This window comes from Dromiciops gliroides, chromosome 1 (assembly GCF_019393635.1).
Source record: "Dromiciops gliroides isolate mDroGli1 chromosome 1, mDroGli1.pri, whole genome shotgun sequence".
In the NCBI taxonomy this organism is placed as follows: Eukaryota; Metazoa; Chordata; class Mammalia; order Microbiotheria; family Microbiotheriidae; genus Dromiciops; species Dromiciops gliroides.
Genome location: NC_057861.1, coordinates 57,891,062 through 57,911,844, shown reverse-complemented (window position 1 = coordinate 57,911,844; position 20,783 = coordinate 57,891,062). Strand labels below are relative to the sequence as shown.

Here is a 20,783-nt window from a genome sequence, read left to right as displayed (position 1 = left end):
GACTAGAGGTGGAAGGTAAAAGAGGGGGTGGGGGTAAGGAACAAACATTTACTAAGACCTACTATGTGCCAGACACTGTGTGCACTACCTCATTTGATCTTTTTTTTTTTTTTTTTTGGTGAGGCAATTGGGGTTAAGTGACTTGCCCAGGGTCACACAGCTAGTAAGGGTCAAGTGTCTGAGGGCGGAATTCAGGTCCTCCTGACTCCAGGGCCGGTGCTCTATCCACTGTGCCACCTAGCTGCCCCTACCTCATTTGATCTTTTTTTTTTTTTTTTGGCAGGGCAATGAGGGTTAAGTGACTTGCCCAGAGTCACACAGCTAGTTAAGTGTCAAGTGTCTGAGGCTAGATTTGAAACTCAGGTACTCCTAAATCCAGGGTCACTGCTTTATCCACTACTCCACCTAGCTGCCTCCATACCTCATTTGATCTTAACCACAACCTTGGGAGGTAAGTGCTATTATTATCATCCTCATTTTACAGTTGAGGAAACTGAGGCAGGCAGAGGTGGAGCTGCCCAGGATCAGTCAATAAGCATTTGAGTGCCTACTATGTGCTATGCACTGGGGAATACAAAGAAAGGCAAAAGATAGTCCCTGTCCTCTTCACAATGTCATGGGTCACAGGGCTTGGAAGCTTCTGAAGGAGTTTGAACTGAGGTCTTTCTTGACCCTAGGGCCGGCCTCTATACACTATGCTCCCTAGCGGTTCCTCTTAAAACTAGAGCTCGAGAGACGGTAAGGCTGGATATATACAAGTCTTGTTGTGTCATTTCAGCGGTGTCTGACTCAATCCTTTTTGGTAGTTTCTTGGAGCTACTGGAGTAGTTTTGTCATTTCCTTCTCCAGCTCATTTTACAGATGAGGAAACTGAGGCAAACAGGGTTAAAGCAGAAAGAGTTAAGTGACTTGCCCAGGGTCACACAGCTAGTAAGGTTTTGAGGTTAGATTTGAACTCAGGAAGAGGAGGCTTCCTAATTTCAGACCAGACGCTTTCTCCACTGCGCCACCTGGCTACACCCCCAGATTAACATACGTGAAATGGACGAAGGCTTGGCAAAAGGAAGCTTTTTTAGGAATCCTACAGAGTGTGATAGGAAAAATGGGAAAGCCACTTGTAGCCCTCAGTTAACATGGCGACCGGAACTCTTCCCCCTACCAGTGGTAGGACGGTAGGTAACGTAACCCAGACCCAAGATCTTCCGCCCGTACTAAGATGGCGCGGGTAGTGCGGCTAACCGGAAGCTCGGAATATGCTTTTTGCCGTCTTAAGTATGGCATTAGAAGCGCTTCTTCCGCCCGTAGCTAATACGCCAACTCATCTTCCGCTTGAAGTCAAGACGCCTTCCGCCGTAACGGAGGCGGTGGCGGAACCACCTCCTTCCGCCCATAGTTAATATGGCGACCGGCGCGCCTTCTTCCGCCCGTAGTTGGTCGGGCCGCGGCAGATCTGGCGGTGGAGCGAGAATGGTAATGGCTGTACCGAGGCTGGAGCTGAACCTGGTGCGGCTGCTGTGCCGTTGCGAGGCGCTGGCGGCCGAGAAGCGCGAACCGAGCGAATGGCGCCTGGAGAAGGTGGGAGGCGCCGCCGCCACCCCCCCACCCCCCGCCCCACCCAGGGTAGATAAGGCCGATGTGGCACCCACTGTCGCTCCGCCCTCACCTGAGGCATGGCCCCGCCCTCCTGGCCCCTCATTGGCCCTGCCCTGGGCTGGGCCTGGGGTTTCACCGAAGGTTTTCTGGAGCTAGTGGCGTTTGAGTTGGGCTTGAATGAAAGTAGAGCTAGAATTCCACTGGAGAAGAGAGGGATGGTATCCTAGGAGTAGCGTCGTCCCAGACTTGCAAAATTTAATAAGATTAGAAAGGAGATGTGGTGAGAGGTCGTTATGGTTCTTGATCGCCTAACCGAGGAGGGTGAGCACAGGATCTAAATCAATGGATGTAAAGTGAGAAGCGTCTTTCTGGTCGATCCCTCCCCTTTTCCCATTTCCCAGATAAGAAATCTGATACCCTGCCATGTTTAATGACTTGTCCAAGGTCACACAACCTAGTAGGGCTAGAATTGGGAGCCACATTCCCATCTTTATTCTTCTTATTCTGTCCGTGTACTCTATGATCCACTGGTCTTGATGTTTGTTCCTCACACAGAACACTCCGTCTACCTTCTCAGCCCATTGGCACCCATATCTGGCCAATCCCCATATCTGTAATGCTCTCTCGTCTTAACTTAGCCTCCTGGCTTCCCTGGTTTCTTCAAATCTCAGTTCAAACCCCACTTTTTTCAGGAGGCCTTTCCCAGTCCTCCGCATTGTTAATGCCTTCCTTGTAACACGCTGTATATTATCTTGTATGTACATATTATTTGCCTATTGTCTCTGCCATTAGAATGTATGTGTTTCCTTGTATCCCCTGTACTTCACACAGTGCCGGGAACATACAAAGTAAATTCTAGTCACTTGACATAGTAATGCTTGTAGACTAACTGTGGATTGGCCTGGAGAAAGAGGAGGCAGTGAGACCACTTAGGAATCTACTTCAGTAGTCCAGGTGAGAGGTGATGAACCAAGGTGGTGGCTGTGTGAGTAGTGAGAAGGGGATAGATGCAAAAGATTGGGGTAGGAGGCAGCTAGGTGGCACAGTGGATAGAGCACCGGCCCTAGATTCAGGAGGACCTGAGTTCAAATGCAGCCTCAGACACTTGACACTTATTAGCTGTGTGACCCTGGGCAAGTCACTTAACCCCAATTGCCTCACCAAAAAAGAAAAAAAATGTGTGTGTGGGAGGGAGAAATGACAAGATCCAGCAGCTGATTGTCTATGTTTGGAGAGGGAGAGTGAAGACACTGAGTCAAGGATGATGCCATGGTCGAAAACCTGGGTAGCAGAAAGAATGATGGCATCCTTTTCAACAGAAATGGGGAAACTTGGAAGGGGAAGGGATTTGGGGGGAAAGATGATGATAAGTTTTCTTTGGACATGTTGAATCTGAAGTGTCTTTAAGGACATATTGGCAATTGCATGTGGGACTGGCTAGATCTGGGAGTCATTGGCATAGTGAGGATCACGAAACCCGTGGCAATTGGTGAGGTCACCAGGCTATCTCAACAGAGAGAACTAGCCTGTGGGAGATCCTTTTCCCTCCTGTTCTATGCTGTTCTAGCCAGTCTCTCTCCGTCCGCCAGATGTTTCCCTACTGCCAGCAAACAGGCTCATGTCTCCCCAGGCCTCAAAAAAAAAAAATCGTTTGACCCATCCATCCCTACAACTTATTTACCTCCAGGTTTCCTCCCTTTAGTGGCTAAACTTAAGAAGACTTTGTACATTAGGGGCCTTCACTCCCTTTCCTCTAAATCTTTTCTTAATTCTCTTAAGTCTGGTTTCACACCCCATCATTCAACTGAAATTGTGCTTAAAATCCAAAGTCCCCATGATCACTTAATTACCAAACCTAATGACCTTTTTTCAATCCTCACCTTTCTAGACCTCTCTGTAAGGAGGCAGTGAATGGAGTACTGGGCCTGGAGTCAAGAAGACCCAAGTTCAAATACTCCCTTAAACACTCACTACCTGTGGGACTCTGGGCAAGTCACTTAATCTCTGCCTCAGTTTCCTCAGCTGTAAAATTAGGATAAGAATAGCAACTTCTTCAGAAGGTTGTTGTGAGAAGGATCAAATGAGATAAAATCTGTTTAAAACAAAACAAAAAACTTAGCACAGTGCCTGACACATGTGTGTGTGTGTGTGTGTGTGTGTGTGTGTGTGTGTATACACAGAGAAAGAGATATAGAGATATATGTTTACTCCCTTCCCCCTTCCTTTTCCTTTGAAACTGTCAGTCAGCCTCTTCTCCTTGACACTCTCTTCTCTCTAGGTTTCTGTGACACTACTCTCTCTGGATTCTCTTCCTACTTAGGGGACCACTCCTCAGTCTCTTTTCCTGGATCCTTCTCCAGGACACTCCCAGTGATGATAGGTATCCCTCAGTGCTCCATCCCGGGTCTCTTCTCTCCCCCCTCTGTATTGTTTCCCTTAGTGGTCTCTTCAGCTCCCATGAAGTTAATTATCATCTCTCTGCAGATGATTTTGGGACCTCTCTCCCAGCCTCCAGGCTAGCATCTTCAGCTGCCTATTAGACATCACAAACTGGACATGCAGGGGACACCTCAAACTCAACACATCCAAAACTGAACTCATTTATCCCCCCACCCCCAAGAAAACTTCTATTTCTCTTAATTCCCAATTACTATCAAGGACACATCCCCCTAGGTTCCCAGGCTCCAAATCTAGGTATCGTCATCAACTCCTTACTCTCTCTCTACCCCACTTCCACTTCACTACTACCATCCACCCTCCATTGCCATATCCAATCTATCGCCAAGGCCTGTGGGTTTCACCTTCTTGATATCTCTTCTGTCCTTGGACACTACCTCCACCCTGGTTTAGGCTCTCATTATCCATCAATGGTCTTTTGGGTGAACTCTCTGCCTCAATTCTTTTTTTTTTTTGAGGGGGAATGGGGGTTAAGTGACTTGCCCAGGGTCACACAGCTAGTAAGTCTCAAGTGTCTGAGGTGGTGTTTGAATTCAGGTTGTCCTGAATCCAGGACCGGTGCTTTATCCACTGTGCCACCTAGCTGCCCCCTCTGCCTCAATTCTGTCCCTACTTCAGTCCATCCTTCACTCAGCTATCAAAGAGCTCTTCCTAAAGTGAAAGTCGAACCATGTTACTCCCCCATACTCAGTAAACTCCAGTGGCTCCCTATCACTTCCAGAATCAAATATAAAATCCTCTGGCATTCAAAGCTCCCTATAAACCTGCCCCACCCCCTACTTTTCCAGTCTCCTTACACCTGATCCCACATATTCTGCAGTCCAGTGATGCTGGCCTCTGCTGTTCCCTAGAACAAGACCCTCTATCCCTCAAGGCTGTTCGTTTTCACTGGCTGTCCAACACACCTCAAATTCTCCCCTCCACCCACCCCATCTCCTCCTCGAGGTTTTCATCAAGTCCCAGCTAAATTCTCCCCTTCTACAAGAAGACTTTCCCAATCCCCCTCAATGCTAGTGCCTTCTCTGTTGATTAGCTCCAACATACCCCGTATACATCTTGTCTGTACAGAGTTATTTTCATGTTGTATCCTCTGTTAGACTGTGAGCTTCTTGAGTTCGGGGGCTGTCTTTTTGCCTTTCTTAGTATTTCCAGTGCTCAGCACAGAGCCTGGAACATATTAGGTGCTTAATAAATGCTTTGTGACTCACTGACTTCCCAATTCCACCCTTGAGATTGTCTCCAGCCTCTCCTCTTCTACTTCCGTCTTAGAAGATGGAGTGGCCCTTCTCATTGCTAGTACTAACCCTTTGCCTGGGTCCTTGATCCCATTCACTCCCATCTCCTTTGGCAGCTCACTCCCTCAGTCTCCCAAGTTTCAGCCTCTCCTTATATCCACTGGATCCTTCTCTGCTGCCTTCAAACATGGACAGATATCCCCCATCCTTGGCAAACCTTCACCAAATCCAGCTGTTTTGTCAGATCATTTTTCCATATCTCTCCTCTCTGTAGCTCTTTTCTACCACAGATCTCCTTGAAAAAGCTGTCTAGGGCAGCTAGTTAGCGCAGTGGATAAAGCACTGGCCCTGGATTCAGGAGTACCTGAGTTCAAATCTGGCCTCAGACATTTGACACTTACTAGCTGTGTGACCCTGGGCAAGTCACTTAACCCTCATTGCCCTGCCAAAAAAAAAAAAAAAAAAAAAGCTGTCTACACTCATTGCTTCAACTTTCTCAGTTGTCAGCCTTTTATAGTCTGGCTTTTATCCTCATCTCTTGGCTGAGGCTGCTCTCTACAAGGCTCCAATGGTTTTTACAGCCAAATCCAATGGCTTTTTCTTAGTATTCAGCCTCTGCAGTATTTGAGCCTGTTGACCACTCCCCCCTCCAAGAGAGCCTCTCTTCCCTAGGCATCCTGTGTCAGGACTTTGCTTGTGTCAGTCTTGCTGGATCATCATTCATGCCCCAACCCCAAGGCATGGGTGTAGTCCAAGAGCTCTGTCTTAGGGCTTCCTTCTCTCTCTCTCTCTCTCTCTCTCTCTCTCTCTCTCTCTCTCTCTTATTGCCCCTTATTTTACTGATATCATCAGCTCCTATTGATTTAGCTGTCATCTCTATGCAGATGAGGTAGCTGGATGAATAGAGCACTGGTCTTGGAGTCAGGAAGTTCAAATCCAGCCTCTGACTCTGTGACTCTGGGCAAATTTCCTCAAATGTTAAATGGGGATTGCATTTACCTCCCATTGTTTTTGTGAGAGTACAAGAAGACGATGTTTGTAAGCACTTTTCACAATGTCTGGTACATCATAGGTGCTTAATAAATGTTTATGCCTTTCCCCTCTAATTTATGACCCCTCATCTATATATCCAGTCTCCATCTGTCTCCTGAGCACCTGCTTCATATCTCCACTTGCTGGTAGAAGTCTCCACCAAGATGTCTCAAATTCAGAATGTCCGAGAAAGAAGAGGAAATAGAATGCTTTGGTGGAAGGGTCACCGGCCATGGAGTCAGAGGCCCCACCCTGATGGTTATGGGGCCTTGGACTAGCCACTTGGCCCCCACCCACCTCAGTCTCCTCATCTGTAAAAGAGGGAGGTTGGACTAAGGAGGCCTCTTCCAGCTCTCCATCTATGATCCTAGGATCAACTTCAACTGGATTAGCTCCTGTTATCTTTTCCCTCTCCTCCCAGCTCCCCTTCCTCATTTCTCTGCTTAGATGAAGAAGCAGCTGGGTAAGGAAGAAAAAAAAGTCTGTATGTGGAGTCCAGGAAACCTGAGTTCAAATTCAGCCTGAGAAATTTACTAGCTGTGTGGCCCTGGGCAAGTCACCTCTGTCTGCCTCCATTTCCTCAACCATAAATTGGGGATGATAATAATAGCACCTCCCTCCCAGGGTTGTATCAGATGAGATGTTTGTATAGCACTTTGCAGTGCTTAAGCTCTATGTGATTACCAGCTCTTACCATTACTGTTATTATTACTATTAGTCTAGATATCCAGGTTTATATTATCAGAGTGATTCTCAGTTCTTTCCTCTCCTTCCCAGTTTAATCATTTGCCCAGTCTTGTTGAGTCCACCACTTCTCCCTGTCTGGAATCTGTCTCCTTCTCCCTTTCTCTCACACCTCCCCTCATCCACGTTCCATCACATCTGGACTGCTGGAATAGGCCGGTTCTGTTCTCTCCCCTCCCCAGTCTTCTTCCACATCGCTGCCAAAATGTTCACCCCAAAGTGCAGCCCCAACCTTGTCATTCCCTGCTTAAGCAGCAGCACCAGCTCCCGGACCTGCAAGATGACCTACACCCTCCCATTTGGCCTTTAAACCCTTCTTGTCCACCCACCTCGCTCCCCTTTGCCTTCTCTCCTTTTCCACCAGTCTGGCCTCCTTGCTGCTCCGCATCCACAACATTCCCTTTGCATGGGTCTGTCCTCCGTGTCTGAAATGGGGGACAGATGCTTCCTCTCCACCTCGTGGGACCCCAGACTAGCCGTGGTCATCACGGGGAAGATGCACTGAAACTCTAGGAGGCCAAGCCTAGAGGAAGTAAATAGAAGAAGGCAGGAGGGGCTGGACAGGCTTGGAGTTAGGCTTTGAAGTAGCTTTTTGTTCCTTCTGTGAGCCTGCTCTCTCTAGGACCTCCCCAGGGCCCAACGTTCTGTTAAGTGTATTGGCCATTCCAAAGGATACCTGGAGGAGGAGAGAGAGAATCTGGTTCTAATGCCTCCTGACTGAATGTCCCTGGGGAATGGACTTCATTGCCCAGTGCCCGAAGCTCCTCTCTAAGGCTGGAAAGTACCTAGAAGGTGCTCAGAGCATTTCCTTACCCTGCACTTCCTACAACCAATGGTGTCAAACTCAAATAGAAACAGGAGCCACCAGCCCCTGAGTAGGGATCCCTGTGATAGCAGATTGACCAGAAAACCACAAATTAACATCATCTATGTGTGTTTTATTTGTTTTGTTAAATATTTCCCAATTACTGTTTGACATCTCTGCCCTAGAAAATGAAATCGCAGGTCTGGCCAAAAACAAATATGTTGAAGTCAAGTCAACTCAAATGAAGAAACATTTATTCAGTACCTACTATGTGACAAGTGGGTCAGCTAGATGCCTCAGTAGATAGAGCTGTAGGCCTGGGATCAGGAAGTTATTAGTTGTTGAATCGTTTCAGTTGTGTCTGAGTCTTCATGACCCCATTTGGGGATTTTCTTGGCAGAGATACTGGAGTGATTTGCCATTTCCTTCTGTAGCTCATTATACATATGAGGAAACTGAGGCAAACAGGATTAAGTAACTTGCCCAGAGTCACATAGGTAGATGAATCTTCTTGATTCCAAGCCCAGTGCCCTATCCACCCTGCCACCTGTCAGGAAGACCTAAGTTCAAATCTGGCCTCATGCTTACTAGCTGTGTGATCTTGGACAAGTCACTTAACCTCGGCCTAGGAGTCAGCTAGAGGACTCAACCTCTGGTTGCCTTAAGCCACTGGAAAAGGAAATGGCAAAGCCCTCTAGGATCTTTGCCCAAAGAAACCCAGATAGGATCATGTAGAGTCAGTCCTGAGTAAACAACAGCAGCATGACAGGCCACCATTTAAATAGGAGAGGTGGGGAGGGATACAAAGAAATGCAAAAGCAGCCCCTACACTCTGTAGTCAGAATAGAGAGAAAGAGGCTAGAGTGGGCATGACCAGCAGGGGGACCGCACCATCATTCAGGCATTGTGGAAGGTGGGACCTTAACAGGCGTGAAAGAAGGCAGGCAGGTGATGTTTTCACCATCAATGACGTATTACCCTTGCTTTTAGTATGTAGCCGCCCTGGAAGAAATGCTCCAAGCCTTGAAGGAACAGTCAAGGTAAGTTTATAGTTAAGTCACAGGGGTGAGAGGCAGCTTGGTACAGTGGCTAAAGAAGTAGGCTCAGATTCAGGAGGACCTGGGTTCAAATCCTACCTCTGATATGTATTAGCTCTATGCCCCTCGGCTGATCACACAGGCCTAACTTAACTACCCAGGGCCCCAGGCAGCTCTCTCCTTCTCCAAGTCAGGAGATGTCCTGGAGCCCTTCGGTGGGCAGTCTGGGGAAGCCTGGTGACTCCTTTTCTCAATGATATTGTTAGATGCTTAAAACAGACTGGATTACAAAGGAAACCAATTCTATTGAAACCCAGTTAACAAATTATTTTTAAAAACAAGCTCACTATTCCCCCGGTTATGATCCCTATTGTCAGAGGAAGTATTACAGTTTCACTGGGAAGTCCCCTATATCAATGGATTCATAGCTCTGGAGCAGGACTTCTTACATTTTTCCACTCAAGACCCCTTTTTGCCTGAAAATTGTTTACATGACCCCACATATATAGGTATATAAATAGGTATACATAACCTTTGACAGTTGCCAAATTTTTTACAATCCCCACATTCACATTCACAGGATCATGACGCACGTTTTAAGAAGCTAGGCTCTAGAGCAAACCAAACGAAACAAAGAAACAAACAAAAACAACTTGGCATCACTGGTCTGAATCAGCTAATCAGGAAAGATGTTTGTCATTTTGGGGGGAAAGAGTCTGGGGAGAGCGGAAGGCCCTCTGGGGTGACTGTTATCCTTCTGCATTCCATAGGAACGTGGCCAAGGTAATATAGCTGCTTATTGGCATTGATTTATAAAATTTCAGAGATGGGAGAGCCCTTAGAACAGAAAATTTCAGGGGCTTGGAGGGCCCTTAGAACACAGGATGTCAGGGCTGGGAGGGCCCTTAAAACCGAAAATATCAGGGCTGGGAAGGCCCTTAGAACACAGAATGTCAGGGCTGGGAGGGCCCTTAGAACACAGGATGTCAGGGCTGGGAGGGCCCTTAGAACCGAAAATATCAGGGCTGGGAAGGCCCTTAGAACACAGAATGTCAGGGCTGGGAGGGCCCTTAGAACTCAGGAGGTCGGGGTTTGGAGGACCCTTAGAACACAGGATGGCAGAGTTTGAAGGGTCTTTGAAACATAAGATGTCAGGGCTGGGAGAGCCCTTAGAACACAGGATTATCAGGGCTGGGGCAGGGGTGGGGGGGCCTTAGAACAAAAGATGTCAGGGCTGGGAGGGCCCTTAAGCCCAGAATGTCAGAGTTGGGAGGGCCCCTAGAACCCAGAATATCAGAACTGGGAGGGCCATTAGGACACAGACTGTCAGAGCTGGGAAGGGCATTAGAACAAGGGATGTCAGAGCTGGAGGGCTCTTAGAATAAAGATGTCAGAACCAAGAGGCTCCCTCAGAGGTCATCTACTTTACAAATGAGGAATTTAATCTACAAGGAAATGAAGGGACTTGCCCAATGTCACCTGACTGGTTCATAGAAGAGCAAGAACGCCAACCCAGGTCTGGTTGTCTGGGATTCTTTTACTCCCAAGTGCTCTGCTTCTAGAGAGGACATGGGGAGGTCCCTGCTAGCCCAGGCAGGCTTCCTGGAGGAGAGGGCTGCTACCTGATCTGTTATAGGAGTTAAGACCAGGATAATCCCCAGTGAGTCTTCTGTGCTAAATGGATGGGGGGGCAGGGCAGCTTTCTTGGTGACTCTTTTTTCTTTTTTGTATTTTTCAGTAAACCTGCCCCTGAAATGCTTAATGAGTATTCTAGAAAAGTGGAGTTTTTAAAAGGAATGTTAGAGGCAGAAAAACTGGTAAGTAAAGCAATTGGTCTGTTACTAATATTTATACAATCACAAAACTTAGAGTTAGCAGGGACCAACCTCGGAAATCATCTAGAATCATGCTCACAACAGCCCTGTGGTGGGCACTATAATTATCCCTGTTTTGCAGATAAGGAAATTGATGCAAACAGAGGTGAATCGACTTGTATAGGATCGCATGGCTGGCAAGGGTCCGAGACAAGATCAGAACTCAGGTCTTCCTACTGACAAACCCAGCATTCTAACCAGCAGCCCGTTTTCACAGTAAACAGTATTTGTAGTAGGTCGATCATTGGACCGAAGAGTCAAGAGACTAAAGTTCACATCCAAGAGTCTTTCCCCATTCCCCAAGTGACAGTGCATGCTTCCTCCATCTTCAGATTAATTTATATTTACTCCTCTGGCCATACACTCTATCACCCAATAAAACAGATGATTCTTGGGGACAGACTCATTTGTTCCTGCCTTTGGCCACCAGGTGGCACAGTGGATGGAAGGCTGGCCTTGGAGTTGTAATCCTGCCTTAGACCCTTGTCAGCCGTTCGACCCTATACAAGTCACTTCTTCCCTGTTGGCCTCAGTTACCCCATCTGCCAAGTGGAGATAATGACAGTACCTACCGCAGAGAAGTTGTGAGGATCAAAGGAGTATGTAATAACAACACCAACACCAATAATCATGATAATAATGGTAATGATAATAATAAAGGGACGCTGTAATTACAGCTAGCATTATATCATACTTTACAATTTGCAAAGTACTTTACAGATATTGTCTCATTTGATTCTCACAAAGTCTGTGAGGTAGGTACTATGATTATCCCCATCTTACAGATGAGAAAACTGAGGCTCCCGGGGGGTTGACTTGCCCAGGGTCACAGACAGCTCCTGTGTCTCAGGCAGGGCATACACTCAGGTCTTGCTGATTCTAAATTCGGTCTTCCATCCACTCTGTCACCTAGCCGTTTAAAGTGTGGCACATATTGGGGGTTTTTTTTGCTTTTTTGCTTTTTTTGCAGGGGAATGAGGGTTAAGTGACTTGCCCAGGGTCACATAGCTAGTAACTGTCAAGTGTCTGAGGCCACATTTGAACTCAGGTCCTCCTGAATCCAGGGCCAGTGCTTTATCCACTGCACCACCTAACTGCCCCCTGTTGTTTTTATTATTGTTATTATTATTATTAATTATTTGCAGCCCTGGCACTAAGCACAGTATTTTGCATGGAATGTCCCAAATGGAGGGGCCTCCAGGCCAGCTAGTCAAACCCGTGACTGAAAAGCATCCCCCCTACTGGGTGCCAGAGGCTGTGTGCCCAAGGAATTGTATTTATTTTTTTAAAGGTAAACACTTGTTGAATACTTAATCACAAAGGGCATTCATTATTTTTATTCATCAAGCTAAAGAAACTAATGTTAATTTTTTAAAAAACCAGTGACTCTGCTTCCCTTCTAAGGGTTCCACTTAATCAGGCCCTTCCCCCTCCTCTAAAACCCAGAATGAGCCTTTCTGCTTCACCCTCTTGGCCTCTCTGTGAGGGGACCCTGCTTCTCCAGCCCCAGCTTAGCCATGAAAGGCCGACGACCAGAGGCGGAGGGGGAGCCTTTTCATATCTGGCATTTAACTCATTTGCTTTCCTGTGCCAACCTGCACCCTGGGGCCGCATTCCATGGGCCGAGCCAAGGAAAACAAAGTGGCCAGAGGAGTGAAAGGGCAAAGAAGTCTTGTTGATTTTTCCCTGAGTTGGCTGCAGCCAACTGGAGGCCCCGGACAGGATGGGAGAGGACAGGAGAGGACCAGAGAGGAGGCCCTAACCTGGATAGAGAGGGGGCCCTGGACTACAGAGGGGGCCTTAGACTGACAGGAGAGGTGGTTCTGGGCAGGAGAGGGAGCCCTGGACTGACAGGAGAAGGGGCCCTGGCCTGGATGGAATGGGAGCCCTAGATGGAGAGGGGGCCCTGGTCTGGATGGAGAGGGACTGGCCTTCTGGGTGAAGGGAGCAGAAGGACAGACAGCCCTCCTGAGCCAGACAGGCACTGAGCACTGGTATAAGTCCAAGCCTCTCAGATGTAGGGGAGTCCATGCTTCACAGAGCCTGGAATAGGGTCATAGAGGGGCCCTGTATCGAGGGGCTACTGAGTCACTGGCCACACTGCCTTCTACTGACCCACCCCCCCAGAGCCTTGTGGAAGCTGGGGGGGAGAATAAATGGGAAGCAGAGAAAGAAGACAGAAGTGGAGGTGGCAGTGACTGTCAAAGCCAGGGCTTCCCAGGAGGCCAGAATAGCCAGGCTTGCTCCAGGCCCCTCCCCACCCCCATCCCCAGCAGCCCAGCCCCGCCCCAGTGAGAGGCCTGTGGTGGCCACATCAGCATGTGCCTGAGCACATCTGACATACTTCCTATGCTCATCCCCATGGGCCATCATCAGCATTTGCTGAACTGAAATCTAATTTTAAAATTAAAATGACAAAGGCTGGATCTCTGCTAAAGGGAATGGGAAGGGGGAATTCTAGCAATGAAGGTGATATAAAACCAGAAGATAGCAAGAAAGCTTTGTGGGGAAAAAATAAACCCTTGCCAGGGTCACACAGTGGACTACTGTACAACAGGCCAAACCAGTCACATTTTGGCAGTTTACAGAGCTTGGCGAGGGTTTGCAGACTTCCCTCTCTGACCAGGCAGATGAGACTCGGGTCCTGGAAATCCTCGTGATAGATGCTGCTTGTCACTGGTAATGAGATCCCCAGCAGCACAGGGGGAGAATGGCTCCTGGAATACGTGTGGGATTGGGTTATGTCCTTCAGCCTCGCCTCTCACTTCCCTTTGGATTCCCCCGGTGGGATCACAGGGTCAGAAAGGACCGCCAGCACTGCCTCTTACTTATCCAGCCCCCTCTCTCCTCTCTCTAGTCATCTTCCTCGGAGAAAGCCCTAGCCAATCAGTTCTTGGCCCCAGGACGCACGCCCACCACCACCCACGAGCGAGTGCCGGCCACCAAGACGGTGCACTTGCAGACGAGGGCTCGGTACACAGGCGAAATGAGGAGCGAGCTGCTGGGCGTGGTAGGTACCACGGGGCAGAAAGGGACTTCTCTTGCCCTCTCTCTGCCACATCCCCCACAGGTCTCCTGACTTTTGCTGGAACACCTCCAGGGGCAGCCAAAGGGTCCGTGTTGGACGGCTCGTCTTGTTAACAAGCTCTTCCTCAGTGGAGAGCTAAGATCTGCCTTCCTGTCCTCTCCATCCACTGGGCCCTGTTCTACCCTCTGGGACCCAGCAGAACACAACTAATCCTTCTTCAGCATGACAGGCCTTCAGATATTGGGCAGCAATGATCACGTCCCCCCAGGTCTTCTTTGCTCCTGTCTCCTCACCTTCCTCAACTGGTCCTCATACGACACAGTTTAGAGTCCCCTCCTCATCCTGGTCCGCCCCGCCCCCCCCCCAAAACATGGTACACAGAGCCAGACCCACCACTGCAGAGGCAACCCGAGCACAGCGGGAGCATAGGCCTCCCCTGTCCTGGACCCCAGACGTGTAGCCTGTCGCAGGTTATGGGAGCTTTATTGGGCTGCAGTGTTACAATGCTGACTGATGTTGGGCCTCTAGTCCAGTCCGGCAGGCAATAAGCATTTATTAAGCTCTTCCTTCGTGCTGGACAGTGAGCTAAGCAAAAAAGAACAACGACCCATTGTCTCAAGGAGCTCACATTGGAAGGGAGAAAGACCAGAGCAAAAGGAAGCCGAGGCTTAGTTGGTACTGACGGCCAGAAAGTCAGAGGTATAGCTGGGAGGGAACTAAGCCTATCCAGCCTAGGCCCCTGCCCAAGATGGAGGCCCTCAGAGGAACTCACCAATGGGAGAAGGGGGCCAGCCCAGCCAAGGGATGTTCCAAGCTGAGGACACAGGGCGGATGGACGATCCAGGCTGAAGAGGCCCAAGGAGCTGAGGGAGGTTTCCAGGGAAGATTGCAGCCGAGGTGTGGTTTTGGAAGCACGGTCCACTAAGACAGCAACATCTTTTTCCCCCTTCCTGTGGGTGATTAAGATTCCCCTGCTATTGTTGATGACCTCCTAGCCCTCACCATGCTGTCTGCCTGTTAGCTCTGCCCTAAAGCAGTTCATGGGTCAATACCTAGGATTGACTCAGCACACACAGGGTGTACTGAACTGGGGAGAGGCAGACTTGGCACCACAGCACCTCAGGACTCCCGCCTGGTCTGCCGAAAACGCAAGGGAAACAATTAGGACAGCTAGGAAAACAAAGAAGTGTTGTCTGTTTCCATGGTGCTTTACAGATTTTTATCAAGTTAAACAGAATTTTTAGAAGTTTTTCCCCAAAAGTTTTCTTGATACCTTTTGTTTTTATACCACCTTCATTCGCAATATTCCTTATTCCCACTGTCTTCCAAAGAGAGTCAGCTTCGTAACAAAGAATAAAAACAGGTTGGTGCAGGGGAGGAACCACCAATGGAGTGATGGGCACATTCATAGCCCCCATCACCACCCTGTTCTGTGTAGAAGAGAAGGAGATGAGCTGCTTGTTCATAGCTCTCTTCAAGGCCAAGCCGGAGCCTTACAATTACATGACTCAGTTCCATGCCTGGTGGTTTTTGTTTTTTGTTTTGGTTTGGTTTTGGTTTGGTTTTTTGCGGGGCAGTTGGGGTTAAGTGACTTGCCCAGGGTCACACAGCTAGTAAATGTTAAGTGTCTGAAGCTGGATTTGAACTCATGTCCTTCTGAATCCAGGGCTGGTGCTTTACCACCTAGCTGCCCCTCGTGCCTGGTGTTTTTTGTTTGTTTTTTTTTAGTGAGGCAATTGCCCAGGGTCACACAGCTAGTAAGTGTTAAGTGTCTGAGGCCAGATTTGAACTCGGGTACTCCTGACTCCAGGGCCAGTGCTCTATCCACTGCGCCATCTAGCTGCCCCCGTGCCTGGTGTTTTTAACAGTTTTTTATCAAAATGATTTCTGATGACATTACTTCGTCTGCTCACAAATGTTCGATTGTGGGGACAGACCATAAATCTCAGCGGGGCTCTGAAGGGAGAGCCCCGTTTGATCTGCAGCAGTCTAAGAAGCTGGGCCTCGGTCCTGGGGAGGATTTCAAGAGGCTAGGGAAGAAAATGGGGTTCATCACAGACAAATGTCTGGAAGTGAGAAGAGGGGGCTGTGTGGTAGCCATCAGGAGACTGAGCTGACTAGAGCAGAAATGTGGGGGGAGAGAAGGCAGGTTGTGGAAGGCATTGAAGGACAGAGAATTTTAGAGCAGATACAGTAAGAGGTGTATGATGGGCAAGGAAGGAAGGAAGGAAGCAAGACCAAGGTAGCTGCTGGTGTAATCCAGGTCTGCAGGGATGAGGGACCGGGCAATGGCCACATTTCTGAAGAGGCAACAAAAGGGCTTAGTGACAAATGGAAGACAGGGATGAAAAGAAGGTATTCAGATGACTCCTCATCGTGGCATTTAAGACCTTGCCATCTTGACACCTTCCTTGTCATACCCTTCACAGTCCTCTAGAGCCTGTGATCGCCTGGGTTTGGGAGCCCCAAGTGGCTGTCAGAGCTGTGTAAACTCAGGTCCTACTACCCACCAGATGGAATTCTCATGATAGGGTGTCTGTCAGCCTGGCACTAACTGGGCTCTGTTCAGAGTGATTCATTATCGAGTTGACCCCAGGAAAAGGAATATTTTGCACACAGCAAGCCTAGAAGACCACCTACTTAATCTACAGACGGGCTGCAATCTGCACCAATGAATGAAATAGCCACACTGATGAACTTTCAGCTTCTTGATGTATAGACTTGTTGACCTTTCCCCATTTTTCTTTTCAGAAAGACCTCATTTCAGAGGTGCAGCCTATATTTGGGGGAAGTCTTTGTTGGGACCAATAGGGTAAATGTTTATGGAAGTGGGTTAAGTGACGGAAGCTCAGGGCCTGCCTGGATGGGAGGATAGCCAGAGTGAAAGCAGAGATGGGCTTTTGTGCACCTGGGACCAGAATTCCTCCTTCCCAGGGCCCTCTGTTAAGCCTTATGCTGGCCCCAGCTAAGGCCACACCTCTCCAGAGGGACCTTGGCCCATCAGCAGCAGAAGTGGAGGAAGGAGACTCAGTCTTCCCCCTCTGACCAACTTCTCAGCCTGGGCTCGGCGCGAGGTCAGTCAGTCAGGTCATGGGGTGCACTTTCTCATTGTAGCTTTTCTCCCCTTAGGAGTCCTCGTCAACCAGTGGTGAGTAGACACAGTCCCTCCAAACTGTTTGCTTTGGGCCCTGGAACGGAAGCCCCAGGCCATTCAGCCCAAGCTGCCCGTCTTCATTGCTGAGATGGAAAGTCTCCAGCTACCTGGAGCTGGCACCATGGAGAAATGGAAAGAACACTGGCAAAGGAAGCAGGTTCAGATCCTGGCCCTGCTGCCTGCTGCTACCTGTGCGACCTTGAGCAGGCCACTTCCTCTCTCAGGGCCTCCTGTGCTCACGGGCCAAACAAGGGGTCACAGCAGAGGCTCTCAGAAATCCGGTTCTAAATTCTTGGTCTTGTGACCAAGCACGGGTACCAAAAAGCAATTCCCAGCAGTCTCTCTGCCTGGATTGTTGCTCTCCCCTCAGAGAGGGACAAGAAATGACCACTGTCTTCTCAGTCCTAGAGAGCCCCACTTCTGGCTCTTCCCTTTCAGGCTCTCAAAAGCCAACAGCAGGGGGAGCCTTGACCCACTCAAGGGACTGATTGAGCCTCACTGGAGACCAGTCTCACGGAAGAGAACAAGCAGACTCTGAGGAGCCTTGCTGTGTGACCTAGAATCAGGCATCTCCCTTTTAAACCCACAGGGTTGCACTTAAAGCCTTCCCCTGATACCTCACCATGAGGGGGGAAGTAACCAGGATCTTAAAATCCATACTGGCCAAGCAACCAGTCAGGCAATCAGCCAGCATTTATGAAACATTTACCATGTGTCCAACACTGCGCTGGGCACTGAGTGTACAAGTACAAAGGAGGAAGCCATCCCTACCCTCAAGGAGCTCACATTCTAATGGAGGAGACAAGTGTGATGGGGGGGGGCATCAATATAAAGGGCAACTGTGTGACCCTGGGCAAGTCACTTAACCCTCATTGCCCCACAAAAATAAAATAAAATAAAGGGCAAAAGCTGTGGCCAGTTCTAAATTCTAGTCTGTGTCCTGTGGCCAAAGCCCCACCTAGTTTAGGGCACAGAGGCCCGTCACCAGGTTGCCTTCAGCCTGATGATTTTTTTTTTTTGGCCAAAGCATCTCTCTGTTTATTAAGTCACTGAGGGGTTGGGATGAGCTCTGGTGGAGCAAGTACACACTCTGATGAAATCATAGATCCTTCATGTGGCAGGATGGGAGGGAGGGTTTGGTCTCTATATGATGTCCTGGTTCCTAAGGCCCAGAATGTCAGAGCTGGGAGGGCCTTTAGAACCTAGAATGTCAGAGCTGGGAGGGCCCTTAGAACCTAGAATGTCACAGCTGGGAGGGCCCTTAGAACATAAAATGTCATCACTAGAAAGTACCTTAGAGATCATCTAGTTTATCCCCCCTCATTTTGCAGCTAAGGAAGTTGACCCAGAAAAGAATCAGCTTACCAAATGTCACCCAGGTAGCAAGTGGCAGAGCCATGATGAAAACCCAGATCTTTGTACCCTCAACCAGGGATCTTTCCAAAGCAGGAAAGGCCAAACAAAGGCTGTGAGGGAGACAGATGAAGAGGGCTCCCTGGCGGCTGAGTGAGCTTTCATGACAAGGGGCTAGACAGAGAGGAGGTCAGGGAAAAGCCCCACTGGGGTCTCAGGCAGTGTCTACCTAGCACTTAGCATTTTGCAAATGGTTTGAGCAGAAACAATAAGTGAGGAAAAGGGACGGCACTGTAATTGGGGCGGGCTGAAGTACACTTAAGGTGTGCTTAAAGATTAGGATTTTCTGTGGGCCCCAGACTGTAGAAATTGCAGGAATACTTGGGAACCTTGGAATGAACTTTATCTGAAAGCTTCGCAAGGACGAACCCCGTCAGTGTAAGAGAACAGTAAAAGCCTGCAACTGACAAATGTCTCTATTTTGGCTCCAGGTTCTGGGGACCTAAACTTAAGGAAACGAACGTAAGTGACTCATGTTTGGTACTGTCTCTTCATCTCATGTTGTGGGGGCCCCTAGAGTTCACAGATGGATGGAGCCTTGAAGGCCATCCAGTCTAACTCTCATCTGAAACACGAATCCCATCCCTACAACAGATCCAACAGATGAACAGCCCGCCCAACTTTGCTACCTTCAGTGCTGGGAAACTCACTATCTCCCAAATTAGCCCATCGCACTTAAGGACAGCTCTCACCTCTAGAATATTTTCCCTCCTATCCAGCTGAAATCTGCTTTCCCTGTAGCTTCTACCCATTGTGCTGCCTTTTAGAGCCGAGCAGAACAAGTTAAATTTCTCTTGCCCTAGACAGCCCTTCCAATACCAGTGGACAATTCTTACTTGGCCCCTTAAGTCTGGTCTTCTTGAGGCTCGGCATCCCCAGTAACTTTAACCAATGTTCTGGCTGGAACTCTACCTTTGTCAGCATCCTACTTATCCCTCCAGAGAACTAGAGAAAGTGACTTAACTGATGCAAATCCTGTCCTGAACAGATGCTTGGAATCTATTGTTGCTGTATATAAAAAGGCCTGTGGCTATTATGCAGAAGCCTTTTTCTGCTTACATATGTGGAGTCCAGGCCATAGTGTTCACTCTGGAGCTATGCCAGTAGCCAGGAATAAATAGCATGATCACCTGTCTCAGGGGCAAAGGGAACAGGCAGTTTTTCCTTTCTGCTGGTTTGGATCTTTGCTCTTTCCAAACAAACTTCCCGCCCCACCCCCACTCACCCACCTCCTCTGCACACCCAGGGGCCTTGGGACAGATGAGAAGCAATCAGCTGCTGAGCTCGATGCTGTGTTACAGCATCACCACAATGTCCAGGAGAAGCTGGCCGAGGAGATGCTGAGTTTGGCCCGAAGTCTGAAGAACAACACTCTGGCGGCACAGAATGTTATTAAACAAGATAATCAGGTAGAACGACAAGAAACCCGAGATGCCCAGCTGGCGTCTCCAGCTGGTAGAGCCACAGAGCAGCAGCTTGGAGGGGGAGGGGAGTACTTAGAACATGACAGCTGGGAGGGCCCTTAGGAGACAGAATGTCAGAGCTGGGAGGGCCCTTAGAACACAGGATGTCAGAGCTCCTTAGAACGCAGGATGTCAGAGCTGGGGGGGCCCTTAGAACACAGGCTGTCAGAGCTGGGAGGGCCTTTGGAGATCATCTACTCCATTCCCCTTTTTTGATAGATGGGAAAATGAAGACCTCTGAGGAAAAATTATTTGCCCAAGGACATAGAGCTTAGCAACAGGGCTTGGACTAGACCCTAAGAGGTCGGGGTGGGGATGGCATGGCCTCTAAGCTTCCCTGGCTGCTGGGACAGAGCTAGCCCCTCACCCTGTTCTGCCTGTGCTTTCCCACAGACGCTCTCCCACTCCATCAAGATGGCGGATCAGAACTTCGAGAAGCTGAAGACAGAGTCGGAGAGGCTGGAGCAGCACGCCAAGAAGTCAGTCAACTGGCTCCTGTGGATTGTGCTCATCTTCGTCTGCTTCATCTTCATCAGCATGATCCTCTTCATCAGGATCTTCCCTAAGTTAAAGTGAAACCAGGGGCTGGCCAACTGGCACATGGACAAGAGCAGGGAAGCAGTGGGGACAGGTCTGGGCTTAAGAAACAATCATTCATCTCCTGCAGTTTCCTTCCAAACACTAGGGAACATAGGGCAGGATGGTCTTCCTCAAAGGGAGGAGAATAAAATGGCATTTCCATTGTTTGGATGAATGGTCTGTCCTTGGTCCTGCCACTTTCTCACCGTATGGCCTAGAGCAAGCCGCAGCCCTCACTCTGGTCCCACCTCCTCATCTGTAACATGTTCTGCAGCTCTGCTGATTCTGTAGGCTACGGGTGAAGTCCTAGCTTCAGGTCCATACCCAAGGAAAGCCTGGCTCCAGCCTTCTCAGTGCCTTTGATGAATT

General features: G+C 48.9%; 1 protein-coding gene across 1 annotated transcript; it reads left to right on the top strand.

Annotated features, from left to right (window-relative positions):
• Positions 1-1,381: 1,381 nt before the first annotated feature.
• On the top strand, positions 1,382-20,580 carry USE1 (unconventional SNARE in the ER 1). Its single transcript, XM_043979286.1, has 8 exons — positions 1,382-1,575; positions 8,857-8,906; positions 10,642-10,720; positions 13,635-13,787; positions 16,935-16,953; positions 18,804-18,834; positions 19,619-19,781; positions 20,229-20,580. The coding sequence occupies exons 1-8, from the start codon at positions 1,399-1,401 to the stop codon at positions 20,409-20,411; spliced, it is 855 nt and encodes a 284-aa protein (XP_043835221.1). The 5' UTR covers positions 1,382-1,398; the 3' UTR covers positions 20,412-20,580.
• The last annotated feature ends 203 nt before the right edge of the window (positions 20,581-20,783 follow it).

Coding starts and splice junctions, on each gene's coding strand:
- USE1 (XM_043979286.1), top strand. CDS start 1,399: ATGGCGACCGGCGCGCCTTCTTCCGCCCGTAGTTGGTCGGGCCGCGGC. Junction 1,576..8,856: donor GCGAATGGCGCCTGGAGAAG/GTGGGAGGCGCC, acceptor CCTTGCTTTTAG/TATGTAGCCGCCCTGGAAGA. Junction 19,782..20,228: donor TTATTAAACAAGATAATCAG/GTAGAACGACAA, acceptor GCTTTCCCACAG/ACGCTCTCCCACTCCATCAA.